This window comes from Varanus komodoensis, unplaced genomic scaffold, assembly GCF_004798865.1.
Source record: "Varanus komodoensis strain SLA01 unplaced genomic scaffold, ASM479886v1 scaffold45, whole genome shotgun sequence".
Classification (NCBI taxonomy): Eukaryota; Metazoa; Chordata; class Lepidosauria; order Squamata; family Varanidae; genus Varanus; species Varanus komodoensis.
Window position 1 is genome coordinate 4,401,012 of NW_025336011.1, and position 26,788 is coordinate 4,427,799.

The window sequence follows — 26,788 nt, forward strand, 5'->3', positions numbered from 1 at the left end:
AAGGACTCACTGGAGAAGAGCCTAACACTGGGAACAAATGACAGTAAAAGATGAAGGGGACAGCAGAGGATGAGGTGGCTAATGGAATGACTGAAGCAGTCGGTGTGAGCTTAGGTGGACTCTGGGGGATGGTGGAGGACAGAAAGGCCTGGAGGAGTGTTGTCCATGGGGTCGCGATGGGTCAGACACAACTTCGCAACTAGCAACAACTTCTCAATGAAGTGGGAAAGACTGTGCCAGGCTGATTTGTGTAATTTCTCCAGGTGAACAAATATGGCCAGGTGAACTGCATTCCTGCCAGCTGCCCAAGAACAGACTGTGGATGATGGGCAACTTCAGGATTTCTGTTCATTCTTCTTTTTCATGGTTCTTTCAGTCAGACATGGATGGGTTTAAAGACTAACTGTTTAAAGCTGACTCGACTTTTCAAATCAAGGATACCTCCAAATACAGGACTGCCTTCTTATCACCCTTCAGATAGAGGAACACCATCTGTAAAGGAGGACACCCAATCACCTTTCTCTAGCTGGCAATGCCAGAGGCTGAACCTGAGATCTCCAGCTTGCACAGGATAATGTTTGATCCTCAAGCCTCCATAGCTCAGCTATGTTCAAGGGGAGAAATGCAGTAGCAGAGGGGTTTGCAGAGAAGAAGCAACCAGAGGATTAGCCCCCTCTCCCAACACCTGCTGTTTTAAGCTTTCAGACGCTTCCCCCAGCCCAACCCAGCCCTCCCCATGATGCTCACCAGCGTGCCATTCTGACCCACGTTCCTACAAGGAAGTGAAACAGCATCAGTATTTATAGCACCTCAAACGTAGCACTTTTCAAAAGAAGAAAACAAAAAGCCCCACAACTGCCCCGAGAAGCCCTTTCTTCTTCCAAAGATCTAGAAGCGCCTCTGTTCACAGAAATCCCTTCCCCTCCTGTTCATGCCCACTGAAAGGAAAGAAGGTGCGCTCTGCCTTGGGATGGGCAAGCCAGTCCCCCTCTGCTCCATGCTGGGTGTGCATGTGTTCAGTCATAAGCTTCCCCGTACAATTTCTACATCAGTCTGTGTGTCTTTAACTTAAAAATGCATGAAAATCCACTTTCATTTTGAGATGCAATTTCCACCCACATTTGCATTTTTATGCCACTTTCCCTAAGAGGTGCATTTGGCACAGAACTCTTCCTCATATGCACATTGTACAGAATGTTTGACACTGTCAATTTCAGAGAAGGATGCAATCCAAAGGATAAATGCCTTCCATGTATTAGTCAGGGATGTGTGAGTTAGTTCAATTCACTTAAAATGATGGCCCAAATGAAATTCTCCCATATTTTCAGTTGTTCCTACCTGCAGAGTTGGGCCAGGGGTTGCCAGCTCCCAAATCGCTCTGCTTCGAACCATGATCTGTCTTTTCTTTCCACACTGAAACAGGCCTAGCTCTGTATGCAGGGGGAGGATACTGCACTGGATGCCTCTCCCCAAAGCAAGGAAAGGATTGTGACACTTCAGAAGGCGCTGAGGGTTGCCTCAGCGTGTTATTGCAGGAATGCATTTCACAATACAGATCAGAAAGGAGGAAGGTGCCCCTCCTGCCTGAAGGTTAACATTTGCTTTCCTAGTGCTGGCCTCTGACATGCTGAAGCCTGAGGCAGAACACCTAAATGGCATTCCAGCCTCCTTGGTGTGCATGCATGCATGTACATGCGGACACATACACATGCGCACTGGCTAATCAAGCTAACAAATACAGGGCACAATCCATTCCAAATCTCTTCTAGCAAAACCCCCCTGGAAGAAATGGGAGGCTCTTGCTAGCTCAGTCTTTCAAGCTCCCCTTGGAGAACTGCCTGGCACAGGAGTGTGGAAACTCTTTCAGTCTGGTGGCCACATTTCATGTTGAAGGCGCTCTCAGGGGCTGCGTTTGAGGGCCACAGGCAAAATGGGGTGGAGGCAAAGGCAATGAGGCTGTGGCCAAAACTGCCATTTTGTTTAGTTTAAAGCTCCGGTTGTTAGTATCTAAGAGACATTCCACCAACTGAGAAAGGGGGAAACCTGCACAAAGCCAGGAACCCACTGAGCAATGGCTAGAGGAAAAAGGGTGGGGCCATCTGGGGAGCCCCAGAAGTGCTGACTGTGAGCCCTGGAGGGCTGGATTTGGTCCCTGACTCTGAGATTCCACACCCCTGTTCTAGTGGATTGGAGACCATGTGCCAAATCAGTTACTCGTCCTCTGCGCTAGTCTTAAAATCACCCTGGAGTGTCCTGGAAAGGATATTTTAGACATTTGAAACATGAATAATCATGGGCCTGGAGCAATCATCCTACAAGGAAAGGTTATAAGATCTGTGCCTTTTCAGTTTAGAAAAAGGGTGACTCAGGAAGGAACATGGTAGAAGTTTAGAAAAATTATGCCTAGTATGGAATATAAGATGGCCTTTTTCTTCTGCTCTCACAAAACTGGAACTTGGGGTTATCCAGTGGCAATGATTGGCAGGAGATTGATTGACAGAAGATCCTAGGCAAACAAAAGTGATTAATTCATTGAATTTGCTGCCTTGAATTTGATCCAGTGACAGCCTCTAGCTTAGATGGTTTTAAAAGGAGATTAGACAAATTCATGGTGGATAAGACTATCAGTGAATACTAGTTACTCAGGAATAACAGCAGGAGAGAGCTATTATGCTCATGTTTTGCTTGTGGGCTTCTCGGGAGCATCTGGTTGGTCACTGTGAAATGAACTAGATTATGGACCTGTGGTCTGACCCAGCAGAGCTTTATGTCCAAAGCCTGGCACATAAGGTGACTACCTCCGCCTGCAATATGGCCACCTCTGCTCTTTATCAGCACTTGGATGCCAAACTAAAACAAGGAATGTTCTCAGGAAGGACTGATACATTTTCCCCTCCTCTACAAGAATATCCCCATATAGAGGATGCCAGCTGTAAAATTCAAATACTGCACCAAATCCATTTCAAACCATGGTTTCCAATTCTGATTACCAATCTAACAGCAAATCATGATTTGTCAGTTCAGACATTAGCCTGGACCACAGATGTATGCTGTGATCTATCCCCTTTGAAACTTCTGCTTCCTTTTTCAATTAACAACAGTTTAACACTATACCCAAACCTTATACTGTGGTTAATCTTAATTAGAGTTTGTTGAAACAAATCAGCTTCTTAAACCACTATTTGAAATTGGCTTCTTCTAACAAACCCTGGCTAAGATTAACCACAGTTTGTGAGTTCCGATGACACAGTGTTGGGTTTGTACAAAAGGCAAGCCACACTTAACTGGAAATGGAAATGAAAGCTTCTAAACTCGTCCTTGTGGCCATGCTGTGAGAGGGAAACTATGTCAGTCCAAGGCTAGCTGCATCTCAGCCTCATAGTGCTAAATCACGGCTTACTGCTAGGTCTGAACAGCACCACTGTTTGCAAAGGTGGAACAGAGGGATGGGAGGAGGTGTTATTGCAGATTAATTAGAATGGAAGTAAATGTGTGCCTTTGGAACTATGGCACTGGATATGAGAACACGTCCATGTGAAAGACAGCTGTGCAGGTGTTTGCTATACAAATTCTGAAGGGCAGAACTCTCTACCTTCAGCCAGGATTGTTCGTTTACTAACTTCCTTACAGTAACCCCTTACTACAGTGCGCAACAACCTCTGAGGGCCAGTGAGCTGATTCCTTCTTCCCACTGCCAGCACAGCACGCCATGGCTGCATCCCTGCTGATGCCATGCTGCTGAACCTGCCACTGAAATCAGTGGCAGCGACAAAAAATACTGTTTTCCTCTGCTTTTTTACTACTGCCTTGCCACGCCACTGGCAAGCCATGGTTTGTTTTCCCTCTGCACAAGGGAAAACCAGCCCATTTAACTGCAGTGCTGCAGAATTTCTGCAGCAATTGGTCAGCACTGGGGAGAGCAAAAGGGGTCAGGTGGCACATGCCATCTGCCTGTTGCCGATCCCTATTTTAATATAACACAGCCTGACAGAACATCCTCACTGCCCATTACAAACACTGTGAACCTATGCCATCAGTTAGCACAGAGGTCAGGGCTACCACTTTGTCTGGCTAGGTCTTGTAGGAACCTGGGGTTACCTTCTTGAAGGAATGACACCCCCTCTTCCTTTCACAAAGTTCCACCATCTGCCTGCATTAGACAGTTTGTCTCACGCACCTCTTTTATGTCATTGCTTTTACTTTTCTCATAATCATCTGGAGAAAGGAGAAGCACAGTACAAGTCAGTGCCACCTTTTTGAAGAAACCACTCAGTGCAAATAAAAAGGGTATTGTCTAAGCATCCCTTTCTTCCCTCCTCAGAGGAAAGAATCCACCTGATGCTCCAGAACGAGGCCGAGCAGATGGCCCATCAGCCCATAAATGAAGGCCACCAACCAAGAGGATAAAGCTGCATCCTCTCCTGGGGAGGGGCTGTGGGGAGGATTAGAGCAGCAGGGGGCTAAAGGCAGAGGACAATAACACCACTCTAGCAAACCCTACAGCCCTTTACAGGATGAAGGAGTGGGGCACATGGCTGAGTTCTGACAGGCATTAGAAAGCCAAGACAAATTTGCTCCCAGGAACGACTCTCAGCATTCGCCTTTGCAAATTCCACTGGTGAATATGCTCCAGCCATTCCCTAAAAGGCCAAAAATTTGCTACTTGCACTGGACACTTCATCATCTTTGATTCCACTGTTCAGATGACAAAGCCGAGACAAATTTGTTCAAGAAACTGACTCTCAGAATCCCCCTTTGTGACTTCCCCTGCTGAATATTCTCCAGTCATACCCTGAATAACCAAACCAAAATTCTCCAGCTGCACTGGATATCCCATGCTTTCATCATTGGAATTCTTGCTAATAGGTATCTATCAAATTTGCTTTCTCCAGTTTTCCAATTTTTAAAAAGTCTGAACAACTTCACTCCCAATTATGAAGAACTTCATGAATTTTGGTATATTACCATTCAGAACTGAACTAAACTGAAATTCCCGCCCACCTATGCCAGCCAGGTTTAACTGGTGTAGCTATTCCTAGCCAGAAGGGATCAGGATTGATCTGCCCACCATACAGTGTTAAAAGAAGTAGGTGGCAACCATAATTCAGCACAGCATTTGGATGGATACACAGCGATTCAAACCCAAACTTCTAGAAGCAAAACGTTCAGTCCCTTGGTCCTGGATGGACAAATCTGCCAATTTGTTTTCTCCTATATTATTTTTTAAAAACTTAAGTTATTTTTGGCCCACTGAGAAAGAACTTTCTGAATTTTGATAAATACATATTGAAACTGACTGAAACAAAAATCTCACGCATCTCTAGGGAGTGGTATTTTGTATTTCCAGTACTTGCTATACTGGCAGTTGCTATGTGGGAAGTTCTGTGAAATTCCGATCTCCAGGGGATGGTATCTCCCTTGACCTTTCTGCCAAGCATCCTCTACACAGACCAGGTCTGGCATCAGCACCCAATGACCCTGGGCAGCTGTAGGAGGGGCTCTCTGGCACAGAAGCTCACCCAAGATCTATGAGCCAATATCCAAAATCGTCCACAATGCCCAACTGTCTTTATTGCCTGCCACGCTCCAGAGTGATACATCAGGTGCATTGTGGGAAATTTCAAATGGAGGCTGCTAGCTGCACAGTGTTACCACCTGAGGATCCCATAGTTGGGGGCAAGTGGGCTGCAGAGGAAACCTTGCTGAGGGTCCTCACTCGTACCTGAAGTTTGATGTGGGCATCATAAAGGATTCCAGTAGACATTCCAGTTTGGGTTGGTGTGAATCATTTCCAGGTCTCACTATCACCTGGAAAATACACCCAACATTCCCTTGGGGCTACAGATTACAGTGGAAAACTAGTTGTTGAGGGAGGTATATCTGCCATTTTTTATCTTACTGATAAAATCCAAATAAATTTACAACTCCCCACAAACAACTCCTTTGACAACCACTGATGTATGATGGGATTCCTTGCATGTTTGTATTCAATAGTCAACACACCTTTCTGAGCCTTAAAAAAATAATCAGATTTTATTTTGAGAAACAACATGTTGTGACAATTAGGATTTCACAGTATTTGGCAGCTTCTGAAATTTTACATATTTGAAGTCTACCAAAGTTAAGAGGGTCAAGAGAGATTACTGACTGAAATCTTTCCCTCAAGGGGAAGAGACTCTGCACAGGCTTAGAGACACCCTTTCTCATATGCTAGTTATGAGTGCACTGTGAGCTCCTGGTACAGCTAGGTAATTTTAGACCCTGGCTTAATGATCTGATTAATGATCTGATAGTCCTTTTCGATAACTATGTGTATTCACTGGTGAAACAAACAGCCAACATGTCTCTCCCTACCCCTATCACAACTCCCTGCATTACAACTGCTTCTACATTTCTGATATGTTAGAACAACCAGAACAGCAACGCTGCTTAGCAGCCCTGGTGAAAAACACCCTAGACTCTGCGCATGCTAAGTGTTGCATTTTAAACTCACTTAAATCATGACTGTCAGAGCAAAGTGGGATTTGCTAATCCCTCGGTGATGAGCTCTGGCCTCCCTGGCCTATAAGGGCCTGAACTTGGGCCTCAAGGTCGCCGCCAGCTGCACTAGTACCTGGGACAGATCAACATTAAGAATTGCCATAGTGGAAGGATTTATTTTAGATCACTGGCAAGGATTTGCCCCTGCCTGAGAGAGCTTCGTGCGAACCCTGCATGAATGGAAGCTGGTTGCAGTTCATAAGTTAGCATCAGTGTCAGGCTGGGAACAATTCCATGTGCTACAATTCACAAAAAACAGAAGCACTACAGAAGTTCTACTTCTGTGGGACCCGTCTCTTAAATCAGTGATGCTGTGGCTCGGATCTCTTTGTGATCTCTGATGTGGAAACCCTCTTCCATGTCCCAGATGTGCAGTCTGGGCTGTGCTAGGGAAGACTCTGAGCACAGCTCCAGAAGGACCTTTTCTGTAGGCGTTGCAAGAGGAAATTCAGTAGCCAAGAAGGAAAAAAATGCAGCGTGTTAAATGCAAGGTTATCAGGTTGCTCATCGAGCGGCAACAGTTCTTGGGCTCTACCACAACAGAATCAGTCGTGGGGGCTGTGCTTCTGCAGTTTCATCCCATAGGTCCAGGACATCGTCTAGAGGCCCCAAACCATGTGGGCATTTTTTATCATGCATGGCTCTTTTCCCAGAAATCTGCCCACCCAATACCTGGCAGGATGTTGATTCTGTGGTAGGGCAGCCATCTCCCCTCTTTTACAGAGGACAGTCCTCTATTTGAAGAGCTGTCAGAGGACTATGATCTATTTTGAAAGTGTCTTCGCTGGTCCAGGAAAAAGTAGTATCTGACCAAACAAGGCACCTGAGCACAGTTCTTCACACTATAGTGTGACATACTGAATTTCTATTTAAAATATAAATAGCTTATCAATTTGAATACACATGGACACACACACATATGTCCAGCAATACAGACTCTGGCAGGGAAATGAAAAGGCAGGTATGCCTTGAGGAAGGAAAAATGTTACACAAGAACTGGGAATGGGGGCTGTGGGGAGGAAGGACACTGATAAGAGCTTGTGAATGGGGTCTGGGGGAGGGAAACTCAGAAGGCAGAAGAGGTGACATTCACACCCTCTGTGTTCTGTTTTCAGGGCCTGGCATGGGAAAGAGGGGCCTGAGTTCAAATCAGCTGTTCCTTTGGCTGGAAGAAATCTCTAATGCAACAATCACAACAATATCAACAACCGCAACCATTTGTAAGTGGTGGGATCCAGATTCACACTGAATCAACTGCACTGACGAAAATGGTCTTGCCTGTCCCATCCTTTCTTGGCAGCTCGTGAAAGCACTACACAGAGGGTCAGGAAAATGGGGTGAGCTGTGATATGTGGGGAAGGGGATTCCCCAAAATCAGACAGAGGGGCCTTCTGAGAGTGGATCCCAGCCTCTGAAAAGGTCCCTTTCTATTTTGGAAGGCAGATCCTGGATCCAGCTCACAGCATGTTCAAGCTTCCACAATGCTTCAGACGCATTCTCTAGTGGTAATCTGAGCAACAGCCCTGTAAAGTAGCCTTCCCCAACCAGGAACCCTCTGGATGTTTTGGATTACAATTCTCAGCAGCCCCAGATAAAAGGTGCCAGCAGTCAGGAATGCTAGAAGTTGTACTCTGAAGAATCTGGGGAACGCCATGCTGAAGGAGGCTGCCGTGGGGCCCTTCAGTGACCCTCATACTGCCGACTGCAGTAGCAAAGGCTGAGGCTGAGAGAGAGAGACTTGTCCAAGGCCACCCAGAGAATTCACGGCAGAGGTGACAGTCAAACCTACGGGCTCCTGCCTGATTCGAAGCTCAGAGTTTAGCTACCACATTGCACCAGCTCCTCTCAAACGCATGCCAACAAATGTCTCGTCTGTCCTACTGTGGCACGTCCCAGGGCAAGTGAGCCAGCCAAACTGGGAGGAAGATGCCTCCAGAGACAGAGCAAGGGGAGGGGGACGGAGGAGAGGGAAGGATTCAGCTGCTTTCACCCACTCCCTTCCTCAGGTTAGACCCCACCTCTGCTTCGGAAATGAAGGGCTACACATGGGAGTGAGCTGATGCGACCTCTCCTGCGACACCCAGCTTGGTCCTTCTTCCATCCTGCACTTCCGCAGCACCATCCAAACCCCTTGGTGGGAGGCCACCAAGGGCAGGAGTCACTGAACGCTGCTTTTCCTCCTGTTGCCAGCACTTCAGTGGTCCTAACCCGGCAGCCTTGCCTGTAACAGGACTGCATTTTCTCCCTCTTAGCTGCTGCTATTTCTCTATGTTCATTTGACTTGAGATCTGTGCTCTAATTATGTTTCACAGGTGATGCATGCTACCAACGAACAAATTAGTTACTGCTGGCATTTCCTGTCTGTTGGAGCGTCTTGCCTCTCTGTCCCTCGCCCACCACTCTCCTCTTACAATGCCTACAAAGAAAGTCTTGTTCTCGGAGTTGTTCTTGGAGTTTCAACGTGGGTCCACCCAGGTCATGAAGAAACAGAGGAGTGGGAGTCTGTGTGTAAGCTCAAAATAGGTGTGGGTGAGCCATGCTGAACCTTCACCCAGCCCATCGCCTAACCCCCTCCTTCCATATAAATCTGCCTGCCCCCTAAGATCTGTATCAGAGGCCATTCTTCAGGAGCCCTCCTTAAAGGAGATCAGAAGAGTGGCAACCTGGAGAAGGGCGTTCTCTGCAGTGTGGAACTCGCTCCCCAGAGAGGTGTGCCTGGCGCTGGCGCTTTTTTTTTTTTTTTTGGCGCCAGACCAAAACCTTTTATTTTCCCATTATTTTAAGTGTTAATTTGTGTTTTTACTTTGGATTATTTGGACAAATTAACATTTGGACAAATGTTAGCGATGCTGTACCATATTTATATCTTTATCTATCTATATTATTTATATTTATATTATTTGTCTCACTGTGTTGCTACCCTGAGACACTGTGAAGGGCGGGATACAAGAACTTTAAATAAATAAATGAATAAATAAACTCCTGGCTGCCCCTCTTTCCGAGTGCTTTTTTCCCACCAGAACATACTTCCAGCATTCAAGGAGAAAAGCAAGGGAGGAACTATAAGCTGCTGAAAGAGGATTCTCCCTCCTCACCCACATACTTCTTTTGATGTTTGTTTTGATGGGATCAGATCCAAGTTTACACACAAAAACCTACCTAAACACAAGACTGCAGCTCATCTGTCACCTGGTCATCAGCGGTGAACAGCGAATTTCCTCTGGTGACCAGGACTGACAGAGTCACGCGGGCTATAAGTACAGTCCCCGGCTTAATGGTGACATCTAGAGAGAAATGCAGCCCACATAGTGCTATGCTGTATTTTTAGGCTGGCTGCTGCACACACAGTGGGGAGGGATAAGGCACACATACTTGGAAGAGCGTTTAAAAAAATGAAGGCTGGCAAGCTTGGAACAGTGCAAAAGGCAAGGAAGATACTTAATATAGCTCATCAGTCTTGTAGCCTTCCATCATCTCCTGTTTAGGCTGTAGGATGTTTATTGTTTTAAAGAGGGTCTTTGGAAATAAAGGCATTTTCGTAAGTCAGCTTACCTGTATCTTAATACAGATAAATATCAGTTACAAATGCAGCTGTATTTAGATGGGTAATTGCTGAAGCCCACATCCTTCAGCAGATGAAGAAAACTCACAGTGATCAACTATATGGATAAGGCTGGCGTGGCCTGGACTGCATGTTTATTCAAACACCAAAGATACATACTTGGCAGCTGCTTTAAATATCTGGATCTCTTTTCTCCCAGACGTTTGCCAAAGCCCCGGCTTCACCATATGGAAGTCAAGTGGTGTTGTTTTAAAAGAGCCCCAAGGCCAACACTTGGCTAAGCCATCCACCAATTCCCTCACCACCACTGAACATTTGGATGCCCAGAGATAGACTGCCTATTTTTCTGCCATTTTCCGCACATTTTCCTGCCTATTTTAGAAGTGAAGTCCCAAGTAGGTGTGCATAAGAAATTCTGTTGGTGTTTTTATACTAAGTCAATAGCTCCATCTAGAAAAACCAAGGAATTCCAGAATGCTTCAACTGCATCCTCTTGTGGCCCCGAACTCTGCACCAAAACAGGCATCACTTTAGGCCACAGTCCTATGTAAGTCTAGACAGAAAAAATTCTTTCCAGGCCCAGCGTGCGCCAGCTCGCATGGCTACCTGGGGCACGCTGGGAATTGTGGAACTTTTTTCCACCTAAACATATTGAGGGTTATACCCTCAAGGACATAGCTTGCAGCTACACCCATTTTTCATTCTCACTCTAGAGTAGGTACACCCACCCAGATCAGGCGTTTTACATGGGGTGACAGGGGGAATTTAACGATTTCCCACCACTCTTGGCTGAATCTGGATAATGCTCCCCATGCTAGGGCTGGATGGCACCACCTGCAGAAAATACCACAAAAGATAGAAAATACCACCAGAGAAAAGAACATGGCAACAAACTATCAAATACTTTGCCACTCTATTTCTTTAAAAGATCTTAACTATACAGATCGATCTTTATAAAAGTTTAATAAGAATGGTGAAGCTGTGGCTCGAGATGCTGATGGACTACAACTCTCATCTACCACCATGGTATATGTAACTGATGTGTGACTACATGGTATATGTAGTCTGGCAACATCTTGAGGGCCATAAGCTCCCCCACTCTAGTTTATATAATTGTCTTTATAAAATTATGTGGATTACCTATATTCCAAATCTGTTTCAAATATGCACTTAATTTTTGTATATATGAATTTCAAGAGTAAAGACTTAAAGTAAATCCATATGGTTTGGTTGTGGAGGGATCTCTTCCTAAAGCTAGTTCAATAATATTTTTGAAACTTTAGTAAACTCAAGTTGCTGCAGCCTCTTCAGGACTGACAGATACTCAGTCACCTTGTATCTGTGACTGAGTTGGCATTAGAGTACGTGATTAGTGTGTGTGGTGTGTATCTTTGTGCTGTACCATGCTTTCTGATTTAAGATGCATGCTAAACCTTTCCATCTTGTTAACCAGCAGCGTGATACAACTCCAGGAGGGAATCGAGCTCATTAACAATAATAGCTTGACACAATCTGGGGGTTGAGTCTGTCAGCAACAAACAAACTGATACCATTTTGGGAATCTGCCTTGTTAACTATAGTTTGAACCAGTCTTGTGGGGAAGTCCTGTAGTATCTAAGACAATATGCACTGACGGAAGGGCAGATGGCCTTGCTGAAGGTACTGCTAGATTTCGAGAAACTATGCAGATTATACAGGACTATACAGGAAAAGTCCCAGCATTCCCAACCAGCCATGCTGACTCAGGAATGCTGGGAGTTGTAGGACTTGTTTCCTATCTAAGCATGTGCAGGATTTCGCCTTAAATACAGTAATGAACAAAGGCATTGAGAAGTGGGAAGTCAGCCTTGCTCCAAAGCTCCAATATATCTTGCGATCTTTATTGCTTGTTGTGCGCCCATTTGCATGTAAAAAAGCAGACTGTGCAGATTAAACATTAAGCAACAAAAAGTAAAAGGAGTCCTGGAGTGGCACATCAGGGAAGCACCAACCCCCCAAAGTTCACAAATCAGCAAGGGCAAAATCCCTACAAGGGCAAAATCCCAGAACTGGAACAGAGAGGCAGGCTTGGACATTGCTAAACCTTGCAAAATTTTAGTTCAAATTATATCCCTGGGCAGGATTCCTCCACATGTATCAGACTACAATTCCTATAAGCCTCAGTCATCTTGAATGGCTGGGGAAGAAGGGCACTGTAATTAACACTTCTGGAGTACATCAGCTGGGGACGGCTGCTCTCGAGTAGGGCAAAAGTAGCTTGTGATCTGTTGGAAGATTGCTAGATGATTGGCAAAAGGCTTTACTGACCTTTTTGAAGCAGTAACAACTAAAATGTTGTTTATCCTTAAAGCTGCCTTCCTACAACATTTTCCACAGTGTGGCTTACTTCTGAGTAGACACAGACTAATCTGGATTATAAATTGGGCTGTAAGAATCCCACTCCATAGTGAACACAGGCATAAATATGTATTTGTGTAAGCTAGTTAGTTAAAACAGCATATGGACAGGAGCAACCGTAGCTGATTGTCTACCATTTTGCTTCTGGCTCTTCTGCCATCCCCTGAGTAGCTCTTCTTGGAAGATCTCAGGGTTCTGATAAAAAAGAGAACAAAGCAGATCCTAAAAGGCTGAATTGTGCCTATTCAAAGAATGTTGCAACTTGCTCCACATGGAAGACAGGGACTGGAGCTTTTGCCTTGCCCCTGGTATTTACTCCCCGACATACTCCAGTGGCTCTCATAAACCATCTGTAAGGTGGCCCTGGCAGGGCGTGTTGCCACTCAAAGGAAAAAGAATCAAACTTTGCACTGGGCATACCAGAAGCAATCATGAGGTACCTTTTGGACCCTGGCAAATATAAATGCAAATCAGAAGTTGAACTGACTTTAGGCTGAGAGTTGTTCTCCCAAAGTAACTGATTGTGCAAACAAAACCCTCTTCTGACTTTCAGCCCTGCGTAGCCCTCCCGGACATATTTCCACTCTCAATCAGATCACCAGATCTTGCCACATCGGCACCTGTCTGCTCCAGTCACCCCTATACACTGTACCTTCCTTGCTGTTGTTGTTATTGCAGAAGATATTATCAGCCACTTCAGGACAGCAGGACCTCTCTATTTTAATTGTAATGTCCTGCACCGAGGCACAGAGCCGATTAGAAACCTAGAAACCCCAACTGCTCTAGGAAAGGAATGAAATGATGAAAAACTCCTGCAAACCTGACGTGGCCAACCTGGGGATGCCCGTCACACCTCTGGCATGATTCTCCTTGTGGTAGTCTTGCTGCACACTTCCTATCTGCTAGCACTGTGTGAAAAGTTCAGGGAGACCTGCGGCTCCCCTGCCTTTGGGTGCCACTGCCTCATTCAACGATTTCTTTGATGTGATTAGTATCCCACCTTCATACCAAGAAAATGGCATTCAGTCATATATAAACCTTGATTAAAGCAATGATAAAAAGGCATTAAAGTGCAATGGAAAACGCAACAATAATGGAATTTAAAAATCCAACCCAGGAGAGTCACATACCTGCCAAGGGCCTGCCTAATAAGAAAGATCTTTAACTGCCAGAGGAAGGAAAGCAGAGAGGGAATGAAGCTAGTCTCGCTTGGCAGGGAGTTCCTGGGAGCATGGGAGCCACCACCAAGAAGCCCCCTTTCTTCTCTCCTGTTCTTCTCCATGCAGAGGTAGGGCAGGATTGCCTACTCTCCAAACAAGACGCTCAGTCATGGCATCCTAGGATGCTGATGCCAGTCCTGCCCCCACCCTACCCTGCCAAAATGAAAAGATTCCCTTTTACATTTCACCCTGTGCCACATTCTATGGTACTGTAAATGATCAGCATTTATTTCAATGATACCCCGCCTCTCTGCCAAAGAATGGCACTAGAGTGGCTAACAACAAAACCCAGGTTTAAAACAAAATCTGAAGGAAAAGCATCATGTACAAATCAGTTCATTTAATGTTTAAAAGGGTGCTTCGTGGCTGCCAGGTAGGTGTGTGACAGTGCAGTGGGGAAGGCACCATCACAGTGAGAAGAAGAAGACGGTGCCGCGGGCCTCCTCAGACAGCCCTCAAAGCAAGCCGCTTCACTTGACCCCTGCAGGGGTGAGCATATGCCCCCTGTGCCGAGATTCGCTTCTGCAGGAGGCTTCCAGGGAAGGCCTCACTCAGGGGCTGGGGGCTCTTTTCTAGTCTCTAAAGGGAAACCTTCTGAGCTCCAGATATCATCTGCTGGGTGGAAACTACTGCACACGCTGCATTTGGGCTTACACACTTCCTCAAACCCGGGTCCCTTTGGAGGGCTTCCCCCTTTACAACAGCACAGCCTTGCCCATCCGGGTGCCCCTCGTATGTGTTAGGTTGCAAGCCCCCTTTGACTATGTGGTCCAACACACCCGGAGGGCATCGGCTGGAGAAGGCTGCCATGGCCACATCCTGGCACCTCAGACCAATTCAGCATGGCGTTTGTTTGTTAAAAAGCTTTTCTATAGCATCCTTCACCTTGCATCCCAGGACGGTGATACAATCATGTGTTGGGACTTGCTCTGTGGGATTAATATGACACATATTAATTCATCTTTCCTGGGGCTCTTGGAGGAGGTGAGAGTTCAAGCAATGAAAGCCTTGCCCACTGGACCTCTCTGTCCAGGAGGCTCTTGGGTTTTTGTTCCGTCCCCACGAGCCCTAGGCACAAAGGGCAAAAGAGAAAATGGCACGCTGAAAATGGGAGCCATGCCTGGGGCGGACGTAGTTCGGTGGTAGCGGCAGAGACTGATACAACCCCAAGGTGACAGGGAAGATCGTACCAATTCCTCCCACACATGGATGAGCCTAAATGTTTCCTTACATTTGAAAAACCAACTGCATGCAGAATACTAGCTCAATATGCAGTGGACGGTATAGAATTTTCCTCCCTTAAGGGCTACTTTTCTACTACTGGAACATTAAAAAAAATGGCCACCGCATCCTTGCTGCGGTCTGAGGTGCTCCCATTGATCTTATTATTTCAGGATTTTACCTCTTTGTTCTGTGGCAAATGTAGGTGTAGGTTTTAGAATATACTGAAGAGGATGGTGGGGCAGAAGTCTCCAAGCTTTCTGGGTCACTGAGAACATAGAGAATTTTGAGAGAGTGTTGTGTATGCTCACACAAAATGGTAGTTATAGGTGTGCTTGGCCATTCACAGAGAGGGTAGGCAGGACTGGTTACAGAACACTCGTTTCCCAGAAAACAAATTAGTGAGACTAAAAGAAACTCAACTTGCCCAAGAAACGAATACAACTGCAGGATCTAAATTCCAAACTACAAGCCTACACTCAAGCACCCAAATAAAGATGGCACTGGAGGGAAGATGTTTGCTTTGCACCATGATAGTTGTGAGTGGCAGAAAGGGATAATTTAAAAAGGCAAATAAAATAAAATGAAATCAAGATTGGGGAGAGTCTAAGAGGTCCCACCGGGGGTGTCTGACACCTGTAATCACCATGTTGGAGACCCCACCTGTAGGACTCGAAATTTCTATGAAAGATACCTGTTTCTTACTGGCGTACATGCTAAGCAGACTGTACAATGCCACCCTATATGTATCCCCTCCGCAAAACCACCTATCCTCACTTTCTGCCACCCCTCTTCTCCCTCCTCTTCCCACCCCAATCAAGTAGGCCACAAAGGGAGAGACAGACTGATCTTGCTGGAGGTGTACGCTGATTGCTGGCAGAAGGCTTTGGAAATTAGGTCAAGTGCCACAAGTTACCTGGGCCCATGCAGTGTACTGGTTGGACAAGGACTGGACTACTTTGGCTGAAATTCCTACTCAGACGTGAAGCTCCTTGGATGAAGCTGGGCTAGCCACTATTTCCTTCAGCCCTCACCTACCTCGCAAGTTGCTCACAGGATAAAGACGGGAACTAGGGAAGCTGTCCTGAGCTCAAAAGCTGAAGAAGATAAACATGGAATGAGTGATTTCTTCCCCCACTCCTCCCAGGTCTTAATTAGAGCCAAGACTCTGCTCCAGAACCTTATTTCAGGGATAAAGCTCAACTACTTGCAAAATAGAAATTCTGATGGAAGCCAGACGACCTCCATGGTAAAGCCTGATGATATGTTGACATGAGGGTTGGCAGCTGTAATTGATTTAATCAGTATATTCTTCCACCAAAGCTTTAATCAGAGGTTACAATCCTCCTCCTTCCACCCCTAGCTGATCAGTGAGGCTGCCTGAGGAGCATACCGGCATGCAGACCTCACAAACACACACACACACAAAAGGAAACGCAAGAGCTCCTGCCTCCTTCCACTGGAATATGGCATTTCCTTTCAGATAGCTCACAATGTCCCTTTGGAATGAAACTAACATGGCTTTCCTACCAGTGATGATCACCACTGTAGGTGTGCCAATAGTCAGGGAGAAATGTCAAGATAAGTGTATCTCCATGGATGTTCAGCAGGGATCGGGGCCAACACAGCTTGTGATCTAGAATCTCTCATAGCACTGAAGGGCCTTGATTTTGTCTGAACTTTCAAAGCTGTTTCAGCCTTCCCACTATCGATGTAACTAAAGATGATGAACAAGAAATGACTGAAGGATGACTTAGAATGCAAAATGCGAAATAAAGATTTCCTTTGAACCCCTACTCCCTTTGAACCCCGAATCTTATTCCTTGAGCTAAATCAACAGGACTGGTCATGCCTGCCCTTAGCCCGACCCCTGACTTTGTGCACTGCTGCTGCGGGCACCGCACCCCAGGAGTTGTGTCCCCTCCTTCCTAGTTGCCCCTTGAGACTGGTGGGAGGGGCACAGGGCTGCGTGCAGCAGCTCGCAAAGCTGCGTGACATGTTATCCGGTCCCCCTGCTGCTGCGTTCACAAAGGACACCCAGGGGCTGCTTGGGATCCCAGGGCCAATGAACTACTCCAAGTTTGCTGTGCCAACAATTCTTGGAGTGTACTGATCGTGAGGAAACAAAGTGAACCCCCATGTCCAGATTCCTTTGTGCCACGGCACCCCATCAGTAGGTAGGCTGCCTAAAAGAGGAGGATCTATGAGAGAATATAGGCCCTAGGAGGTCATGACAAATAATAGCCATCTCGCTCCCACACAGCTAGGATTAGGGGACAGATATGACAAGCCCCGCTCCTTTCAAAATGTAATTTATTTATGGGAATCCCTGTGCCGGTAGCCCCTGCCTCAGATGGCGTTAAAAGGGGATTAGCCAAATTAGTACAAGACAGGCCTGTCCATGGCTATCAGCCTCCATGCTTTGAAAAAACCTCAAAGAGCAGGGGCAAATTACCCTTGCTTGCCAGACACTGAGAACATACAGCAGGAAAGCATTGATCTTGGATGCTTCTTCCACGTGACTGAGCCTCAGAGGTGCTATCCAAAGACCAAGGACACCCTGCTACGTTATGGTCACGATAACAGACTTAGAATATTAAGAATTAGGGCCTAGGTTTTCTTGTATTCCTACTCCGTCCCCGCCAGATCCTTTCCTTTAAACAGGCCGCTGGGGTGTTTTAGCTCCCCCTTCCCATGCCACGTGTCCATCTCACATGGACAGCAAGCCATCTGGGTAGTGGCCTCGTCCCTTCCAGGTTCTGCCCCCCAGCCTTGAACGGCTGCTGAACACCTGTTAGGCAGACAATAGCAAAGGCAGCCAGGGAAGCAACCAACAGGATTCCTGAAGGCCAGTCTCTGGCTCAGCTTTCTGGGACTCCGCTCACACATGGTGCAGGCTCACAGGAGCTGCAGAGCATCTGTGGAGACATGCTTATCTGGGCATTTCTCCCTGCCAAAGGCACACCTACAGTTTCCTGTGCAACAGAGGCAGCATCCAATGTTAATAACTCTTGGCAGCAGCCAAGCAACACCTTGGCGGCCTTTGTCAACCTGCTGCCCTGCTGACGTTTTGAATCTCAAACCCTATCAGCCCCAGTTAGCATGGCTGATGGTCAGGAATTCTGGAAGCTGTTGTCCAAAACATCTGAAAGGCCTGGGGTTTGGGAAGGCTGACTTGGGATCTGCAGCAGGCGAACTGCAGGACTTACAGCATCACAGAAGCTGCAGCCACCCAGGTTTACCCCCAGGTAGGATTCTCCACACAATGAACCTTCACCCACTGACAGATCGATGCTGCAAGCAGACAGCCATCCTGGACGTACTGCCAGAATCTCCGACAAATCCAGGCAGCTCCAGTAAGTCAGTCAAGTAATAGATTCAAGGAGAAGGCAAAGTCCACCCAAGCTTTCAGGTCATTGCTAGCAAATGTGAGCCGGAGCAAATTTCCTCCCTTGTCTTAAAATGTGGCAAATACCATCTCATGTTCTTAGCCCAACGTCAGTGCAGAGTCTCATGTACCAACACCAGCAAGCACCCCGTTGCTTATATGGCTGCCCCCAAGGCCCCAGAGCAGCTTTTCCCAAGTGGCACCCTCCAGTTGTGCTGGGCTACAATGCCCATGATCTGCTGCTGGGCACAATGGGAGTTGTGGCTTTCTGGCTAAAGCAGGCTGCCCTAGAGATAACCTAATTTAAAGAAGGGGGGTTTGGTCATCTGGCAAAGCTGAATTTGCTTCATGTGTAAAAGGTGGCCCACGGTTTAATTAGGAATTGTTTCAGAAGACCAGACTCTCAAAATCTGGCCCTTGCACCTTAATGTTTAAGTCTTTTGTCAACCTAAGACAAGGCTAGCTGCTATAAACCCAAACTCTCTTATTCCAGCTTGACTCAGGGAATGCTGCCTCTCCTTCAGAGATCTGCCATGACTCGGAACTAGGATGATGGTTAAGCTGGAACTGTGCCAAAAGGCCAAAGAAATTTGACCTTTGGCAAGCAGGATCTTGTTCACACTGCTATCTGCTTGTGGCATATTAACCCACATTTCCCAGGTTCTGATCCTGGGCTGGGCAGAAGATAGATCTAGATCCCTGGCTGACTTGCAGTGGATCAGCAAGGATTCCTGTTTCTCAATTGTTTAACCATAGCAGCAACAAAATGACTCTTCTCTCACCCCACCCTAAATTGCACTGAAGAAAGCTTGAAATAATCAGGGATGGATTTTCTGTGTGGAAGGACAGTGAGCTCTGTTCCGCTTTTGTATTCAAAACAAATTCCTGGACTCACAGTTGTGTAATTTATAGTGTAATTTATGCAATTCTTTTGCACTAGGTTTCTTTTGGCTTTTCAGTTTAAAAGGAAGTTGATCTCACAAATCAGAATCCTTCCCACCATTCTAATCTACCTCTTGAAGTATTGCATCCAATGGACTCAAGGCCACATGCATTCTGTGCACATGCACTGGCCACCTTCACCCTTACAACAAATGTGTGAAGCGAGTTACACTGAGCCATGGAGATCGACCTCAGGCTACCAATAAGATCTGTGACTGAGTCAAGATTTCAGCCTGGCTTTTCCTTCTCTAAAACCTGCAACCTCACCTCATGCCCTCCAGATGTGTCCAGCCATCCGCCAGGCTGGGTGGGGATGATGGGATCTTTAGTCCAGTGCCAGGTTGTGAAAATCTGCCTTAGCCACTACACCACACTGATTAGTAGGGAACTGATTGGCAAGCGGGACCAAGCAACTGGACCTTCACATATGATGGAAACAGCTTAGCTATTGGGAATAGCACCTAGGATGGCTTTGATCCTTGCAGTTTTGGGAAGGGGAAACTGACAGAGTTTCCAAGAAGGCAGAGATGTGTGCGCATGTGTGTGTGGGAGGGCTGCAAAGGGACAAATGGCAACGGAGCATCGCCTTTAAATTATGCCTGTTTTTCCTTGCAGAGACAACACATCTCCCAGCTGAGGTGGGATGGAGTGTGAGAAACTTGAGATTTCACATCAGATGTGTTATTCCCTTTACTACCACCAGCCAGACATAAACGGGTTCATTAATAATCCCTCCCTCACCCTCGGTGCTTGGAAAAAGCAACGCTTGGCAAAAAGTGAGGGATGGAGAATGGCTCCCCCCAGCCCCTCTCCTTGACTGGAAAATCGAGTCACCTCAGCATCTTCCTGTCTGTTGAATAGTCAAGGTGGGGAATCGCCCGTTTCCACTGCTCCCCTTCCTTATCCCCACCCCCCACCCCGCACCTCAAACACACACACTCCCACCTTTATATTTTGCACTGGAAAGCAAACAGGGTGAAAGGGAGGATCAAAATCAGCACACTGTACCATGCTACTGGCTGACTCAGTGCTATGAAAGCCCCATTTGCACAGATCTTCTTGAATCACCAGTTTGAAAAAGAAGATAAAATCCAAACAAAAGAAAGCACTAGACTTCTAGAGTGAAGCTATGCATTTGCCATAGGCCTTGCGAAAAACAAGGTCTCAGAAAAAGAGAGGGTTGGGGAAAGAGGTCCTTCATTGCCTAGGTGATGAAGGCCTGGTGCCCACAAATGGAGGACAAACCTGATTCTTGACTGTGTCACTTCAGCTGGCAAGTGGAAGCTCACATATCTGAATTCTCCTCCTGGCAAAGATTAAAAATCACACAATTTTCCCCATACAGAAGCTAGGATTTCTGGGAAAATGTGAAACTAGAACCTGTCTCCCTGATGTGCTACTTTTCTGTGTGCAGGGAATCGTATTTACTTATTTACTCTACACAGGGAAATGTTCTATGGAGGAGCATTCCCTCCGGCAAGTCCACCGGTAGTCTCTTCAAGCAGTGCTCTTGAGACCACGTTCCCTGTTGCAGCTGCTCTTTGTGAGAGAACTAGGCCAAAGTTGGAGGGTGTGAAGTTAGACTCTGGCTTAGAATTCTCACTCCATCGAGCGCAACCTCCAGCACCAGGTGCTTCCCACATCAAAGGCAACCGGTCATTCTAGGACCCAGTTATCCCCACCCAAAGGCCTACCTGGATGGGCGCTGTGCTGAAGTGGATCTTGCGGTTGGGGGCGGCCTCATCCTCTTCTGACAGCCCAGCAATCTCCACACAGCTGGATTCGGGTGCGTACAGTCCATCAGCATCCTCATCTTCATCCAACCCACTCCCCCCCGAGTCCTCCCCCAGCCCACTGTAGGCACTAATGTCCACTAGGTCAGCCTCAGAGAAGTCCTCCTTCTTAGACTCATCACCCAGGTCATTCTCCTCGGGTCCCTCAGCCTTGGCCACATCCTCACAGTACGTGTCAGCCAATGCATCTGGGGTTTCTAGGTGTCTCTCGCCTGACGGCCGGCCATTCTCCAAGGCAGCGTGCACCGTCACCTCGGCCTGTATCACCTTGGCCCTGGCGGCCTCGGACCCTTTGGAGGCCTTGCTGTGCTCTTCCGCCAGTGCCACGGCCACCTCCGCCGCCTCGAATTCCTGCTCCGAGTCCCCGCTCTCCTCCACTTCCACAGGCTTGATCTTGCGCACCTCTTGGACCTTCTGCGGGCGCAGGCCCCCCGCTCCATCCTTGTCCCCTGGCTTCCCGGCTCCTGGTCCAGCAGCGGGAAGTTTGGTCTGCGCTTTCTCGGCCTCCAGCGGCCTGCTTCTCACCTGGATCGTGGGCCCCTCGCTGCTCCTCACTTCCCCCTTGGCACCCCCGTCCGACGCCTGAAGGAAGACCCTGGACCTTTTGCTGACGATCTTGGAGTTGAGGGGCCCAACTTTGCCGGGGGCTTTGTGCAGGTTGTTCCTGAGGTCAGCCTTTTCGAAGACCGCGCTGAGCTGGCTGACCGTGGGCGACACCGCGTCGGTGTCCAGCTTGTCCAGCGACTCCGTGCTCCCGTTGAACCTCACCACCACGTCCAGCTTCCTGTCCTGGAAGCCTGCTCTCTCCTTCCTCAGGAGGAGCTTGTTGGTGGTTTCCTTCTCCTGGAGGCTCCTCTCGAAGATTTTCCGGGTCTCCTGGAGCTTGGACAGCGGCTTGTCTGTCTTGGAGTCGAAGCGGCTCACCCGCTCGGAGACGCTGGTGCCCAGCTTCAGCAAGGCACTGTGGTCGACATTCTCATTCAGGCTGCTGGCCCGGGGCAAGGACAAGCGGACGGGCTTCTCCTTCAGCTTGGCCAGGTCGACCGCCCCCTCGCCCGCGGGCGGCGCAGTCCCCATCTGCAGGAACATGTTCTTGATCCGGTGGACGTTGGAGCCATACTTCTTGCTCCTGGCTTTCTTGGCCTCCTCGCTCTCGGGGTTGCCAAGGGCATCCTTGGGGGCTTTCAAGGCTTGGATGCCGGCTTCGTAGGCGTTCCGGTGAGGCGAGGCACTCCGCAAGGTCCCTCCGTTGCCGCCGCCGCCGCCGCTACTGCTGCCGCTGCTGCTGCCACCGGGACTATTATGGGGCTCAGTCTTCATCATGGTTCAGCAAATCTTCTGGTGTCGCTGACACCACATAGCCCCCCGCTTCCTCCGCTCTGCCTCGCCACCTCTCTCTCTCTCGCGCCCACCCCTCCACGTCTCCCTCCGGCTGTCTCTTCCGCGATGAGCTGCGGCGCGCTCACATCGCGAGATGCAAGAATGCAAGCAGGGGGCTAGGCACGTTGCTGCTCCGTCTACAAAACGGCTTTCATTGTGTCAGGGAAATGTGGTCAGTCGCGGGGGGCGGAGGACGAGGAGGAGGCGGAGGAGAGAGGCGGCGTATGCGTGTGGTGGAAAGGGGTGGTGGATGGATCCAGGAGGCGCCTTACCGATGGCAGCAGGCGGCAGATCCTCCGAAGGGGTCGGATTAGCTCAGGCCCACTCCTGCCGGCTGCCCGGGATGCGTGTTTCCCCGCGCTCGCACGCCTGGCTTCTCTTCCTCGCCGCCTGCGCTCTCCTCTCGCCCTCCCTTTCTCTCGCTCTTGCAGCCCGATGATGGAGACCAAACCCTTCTGCAAACGGCACAGCCTGTCGCTCCTAAAAAAAAAAGGGGGGGGTGAGTGAGAGAGAAGGGGTGAGGGGAAATTCCCCCTGGGTCTTAAAGAGATCGTTTTCCTAGCCCCCCCCCCCCTTCAGCTGTGGCAGGAAAGGAAGCAAAAGAAAAAAAAGACAGCGACACGTTCTTCCTCTCTCGCTCGCCCTCGCTCCCTAGTCCGCCCTCCCACCTCGGAAAGAGAGAGAAAAACCCACTGAACTAATCAACCCAATTGCAAGGCGAAGGCGCGGGGGGGGGAGGGGGGAGAAGGGGGAGGGGAGGGAACCATGGTCCCTCGTTCTCCCCGTCGCCGAAGGACTGCTTAAAAAATGAAAATGTAATCCGACCCTTTCCTCGTGTTGGGAGCTTGCACGACTCTCTGGCCTTTCTAAATAACGATAATAATGAGGATGATGATAATAGCAAACGCCCCGCTTTTCCAAAACTGGGTTCATCATGGCTATCGGTTCAAGATGCCTCATGCCACCTGGGTGGAGAAGTGGAAGAGGCGCAGTTGCAATGTCACACAGGCTGTCTGGGGCCCACCTGTATTTCGGTTTGCCTGGGATCTTCCGCCAAGACCTTTAGGTGGAGCAAAACGTCGACCCAAATGTGGCAACCAAGCAGGAGGACTCCTGAGATGTGGGTTAGGTGGGGGACCCTGGAATCTGGAGCGCGCACGTGCTGCTGGCTCGCTGGCATGCCAGGGCTGCAGCTCATGGGTAGGCACGGGCTTCGCCTGCAGCTGACTCCAGATGCTATGATCCTTAGCGTCTCCGTGCAGGGCTGGGAAGAGCTCTGAAACCCTGATGAGTTCTTGCTGGCCAGGGCTCACATAACTGGGCAAGATGGACCAGTGGTCTGGCTCAGCGTGCTTCTTATGTGAGACTTAAATGTGGGCTCTTTTGCAGAATCGCAAGGCTTTCTGGCGTGATACTTGCCAGCTGCTGAACTCTGTGCTCTTTTAAAACAGAACAAAACCCCAAAACACCGAATAGACGAGAAGCGGCAGAGTGGGGGTGGGAGTGGGGGGGGGACACACAGAGTTTGACTCAGTGGAGATCCAGCTTTGGAAAATAATCTGTGCCAAATATTTAAAGCATCATCTAATGATGAAAATTATGTGGATTACAAGATCTCTCCATTCATAAAAACAGCTGTTATATTGGCATGAAACGATTACCCTAAATAAAAACTCAGATTTCAGTTTCTACATTGCCAGGTCAGCTGGAAATGGCAGGCTCCAGCCCAGTTCAAAGTGCATCCAGAAATGGCCTTGACAGAGCGTGAGCAGCTGATCAGAACAACTGTAGCTCGGTGCAGTTCATTTATATTGTGAGCTGATGCGAAGCCCTTGCAAATTTTATGATAGTGCATTGACTGCGTTTTAGTCCTTGGCTCATTCCTTGTCATCGATATCCCTGTGAGATAGACCCTGGTTATTCCCAGTGTGTGGCAACAGGGAAGCAAACTACATGGCGAGCATCAGTCTTCATGGGGAGGGGGCACAAGCACTTCTGTTACAGGGGATTTATTGTGTCTTTTTAAGGTCTGGATCTTAGACAACTGTCCAGAGGTGGTACTGAAATGTAATAAATGAAATGAAAGGATGCATTGATTGATAAACCTGGAATTAGTCACAGCGCTTCAGGAGCTTCCCTATCACAGTTCTTGTAATACAGTCCTCATTTAACACATAGACAAATTATTGCCAAACCTCTTTTAGCACAGTGACCAAATTAAGGGCTGGCGAAGGCTGTCTGCATTCCAGAGCTGGGCAGGACTGAATGCAGAAGGGGCTGGAACCAAACACAGGGCTGGCATATTTTAATTTAAAGCTCTTACTGACAGTAACTGAATCTTAGGAGAAGCATGCCAAGAATGGATGGAAGAAGAACCCATGCAGAGCCAAGGAGTTCCCAGAAGACCGGCTGAAGGGGTGGGGCCAGAGCAAGGGGGTGTGGCCTTCTGCAGGACCTTGGAAGGCCATGTTGGCACCCATGGATTTGGCCACGGACTTCATGTTCAGCTTCCCCGCTGTTATTTCTGATGGCGAGTTCCTTCAGGCCTCTAGAACCATCTGACCTGGACTCAATCAGGGTTTTTATTGTACCCTCCCTGACTTAGTATTTACTTCTCCCAATAAACAGCTTGCATGAAAACAGCAAAAAGGGGGCAGAAACTACGGACTTCTTTTCCATCTTTCTTGAATAATAGAGCATGAGAGAAAGGTGAAAGAGATCGTTTTTTAAAACTTAATTGAGCAAATATTTGGGCCAATGTACATTTTTTTGCCCTTTCCACTTCATGACCTTTACACACATTATGTTGCAGGGAATCTGAACTTGTCTCTGAGTGTACACTTAACTGGCTGCATCTCCCTGACAGGTGTGTTTACAAATGCATGTTTGTGCCATTCACACATGTGTGGAACCTAAAGCATTGCACCTTTAGGGAGCTTTTCAGGGGAGAAGTTCTGCGCAACTGCTGCATTCAGACAGCAAAATAGCCCGCACTTGAAGGGTTAAGCACAGACTGAGGGTTGTTGTTGAATCATGGGTTGTTGTCGAATCATGGGTTGTTGTCATCATCAAAACATGGGTTGTTGTGTTTGAACCCAGCCAAGATTACAAACCATTCACTATTCTCAACCCAACAGTTGGGTTCAGACAACCCACATTTTAGCAATAACCCACAATTCGATGATAACCCAAATGCAACACCTGAGTGTGAGTTATTGGGTGTCTGAACCCAGGCAACCTCCCCAGGAAGCTCCTCCCATGGCAGAATTGCTCTTGGTAGTCTACACCATACCTATTTAATATTTATCCTCAGTCAACCTTCCTGAAACATATACACCATCACCCAGGGAATGCTTTCTGCATATGCAAATAGATTGTCAAAGTAGGCTACTTGGTGTACCAGGTATGCAATAGCCTTTCTGTGGATGTGTGATTTTAATTAGCCATTCCCTAGGGGTCCTCTCCCGCCTGAAGCCTGCGTATTAGTTCTCAAAAGGCTCAACAGTGCGTGGACAGCAGCTTCCCTTTGGCAGGTCTGACGGTTCTCTGGATCAGGGCCACCGAGCCTTGTTGCACAGGAACTCGAAATGGCAGTGCCAACTGAAAGAAACTTGAGCAAGCAGTGAACACTGCCAAGAGGGCATCTTGCTCCAAGGTAAGCAACCAGAGTGCACTAGTATTACTTTGGTGTTACATGATGGCGAGTTTTTATACTTCACTGCTGGTTTCATCTTGGATGTATTGTTTTTGCATTGTGCTTTTAATGTATTTTAATAAAACACCCTTCAAAGAACTTAGGTTATTAGGCCGTTTAAAGATATGATGAATAAAATACAATCAAGTTTCACTTTGGCCACAGAAGTATCCGTCCCTGAGGGTATAAGGCCTGTGGAGTGGGCGGGGAGGGGGAGGGAGAAGAGGCGAAAAGGAGGGCACAAGGACCCAGCGGAACACGTCTGAGCAAAGCTTCCCCTCTATGCTACGCCTTTTCCTGCATCTTTTTGCTTTCTGGTGTGTGCGTAAAGCGGTCCTCCTATCCCATCTTCCCCATTTCCTCCTCTGTCTCCAGTTTACCAGCTGCTGCAGCCTCTCCGACAGAGCTGTGCTAGACAGAAGAGGCCATGGACACACATTATTTTGATACCGTTGGAGGAGCTACCGATTCAGACAGATCTCTCTCTCTCTCTCTCTCTCTCTCTCTCTCTCTCTCTCTCTCTCTCTCTCTCTCTCTCTCTCTCTCTCTCTGTGTGTGTGTTTGGGGGGGGGGGGGTGAGATTTCTCGCTTCCCCGTACTGCTTTTCCTTTCTCTTACACAAATGTTTGTTCAAATCCCACAAACGATAAT

At 47.9% G+C, this 26,788-nt stretch overlaps 1 protein-coding gene across 1 annotated transcript in view; it reads right to left on the minus strand.

Annotated features, from left to right (window-relative positions):
- Positions 1-22,869, minus strand: part of PPP1R9B (protein phosphatase 1 regulatory subunit 9B) — a 69,657-nt gene extending 46,788 nt beyond the window's left edge. Inside the window, exon 1 of the mRNA XM_044444601.1 lies at positions 20,965-22,869. Coding sequence (XP_044300536.1) covers positions 20,965-22,386 — 1,422 coding nt within the window. The 5' untranslated portion in view covers positions 22,387-22,869. The remainder of the gene's footprint in view (positions 1-20,964) is intronic.
- Between the last annotated feature and the right edge of the window lie 3,919 nt (positions 22,870-26,788).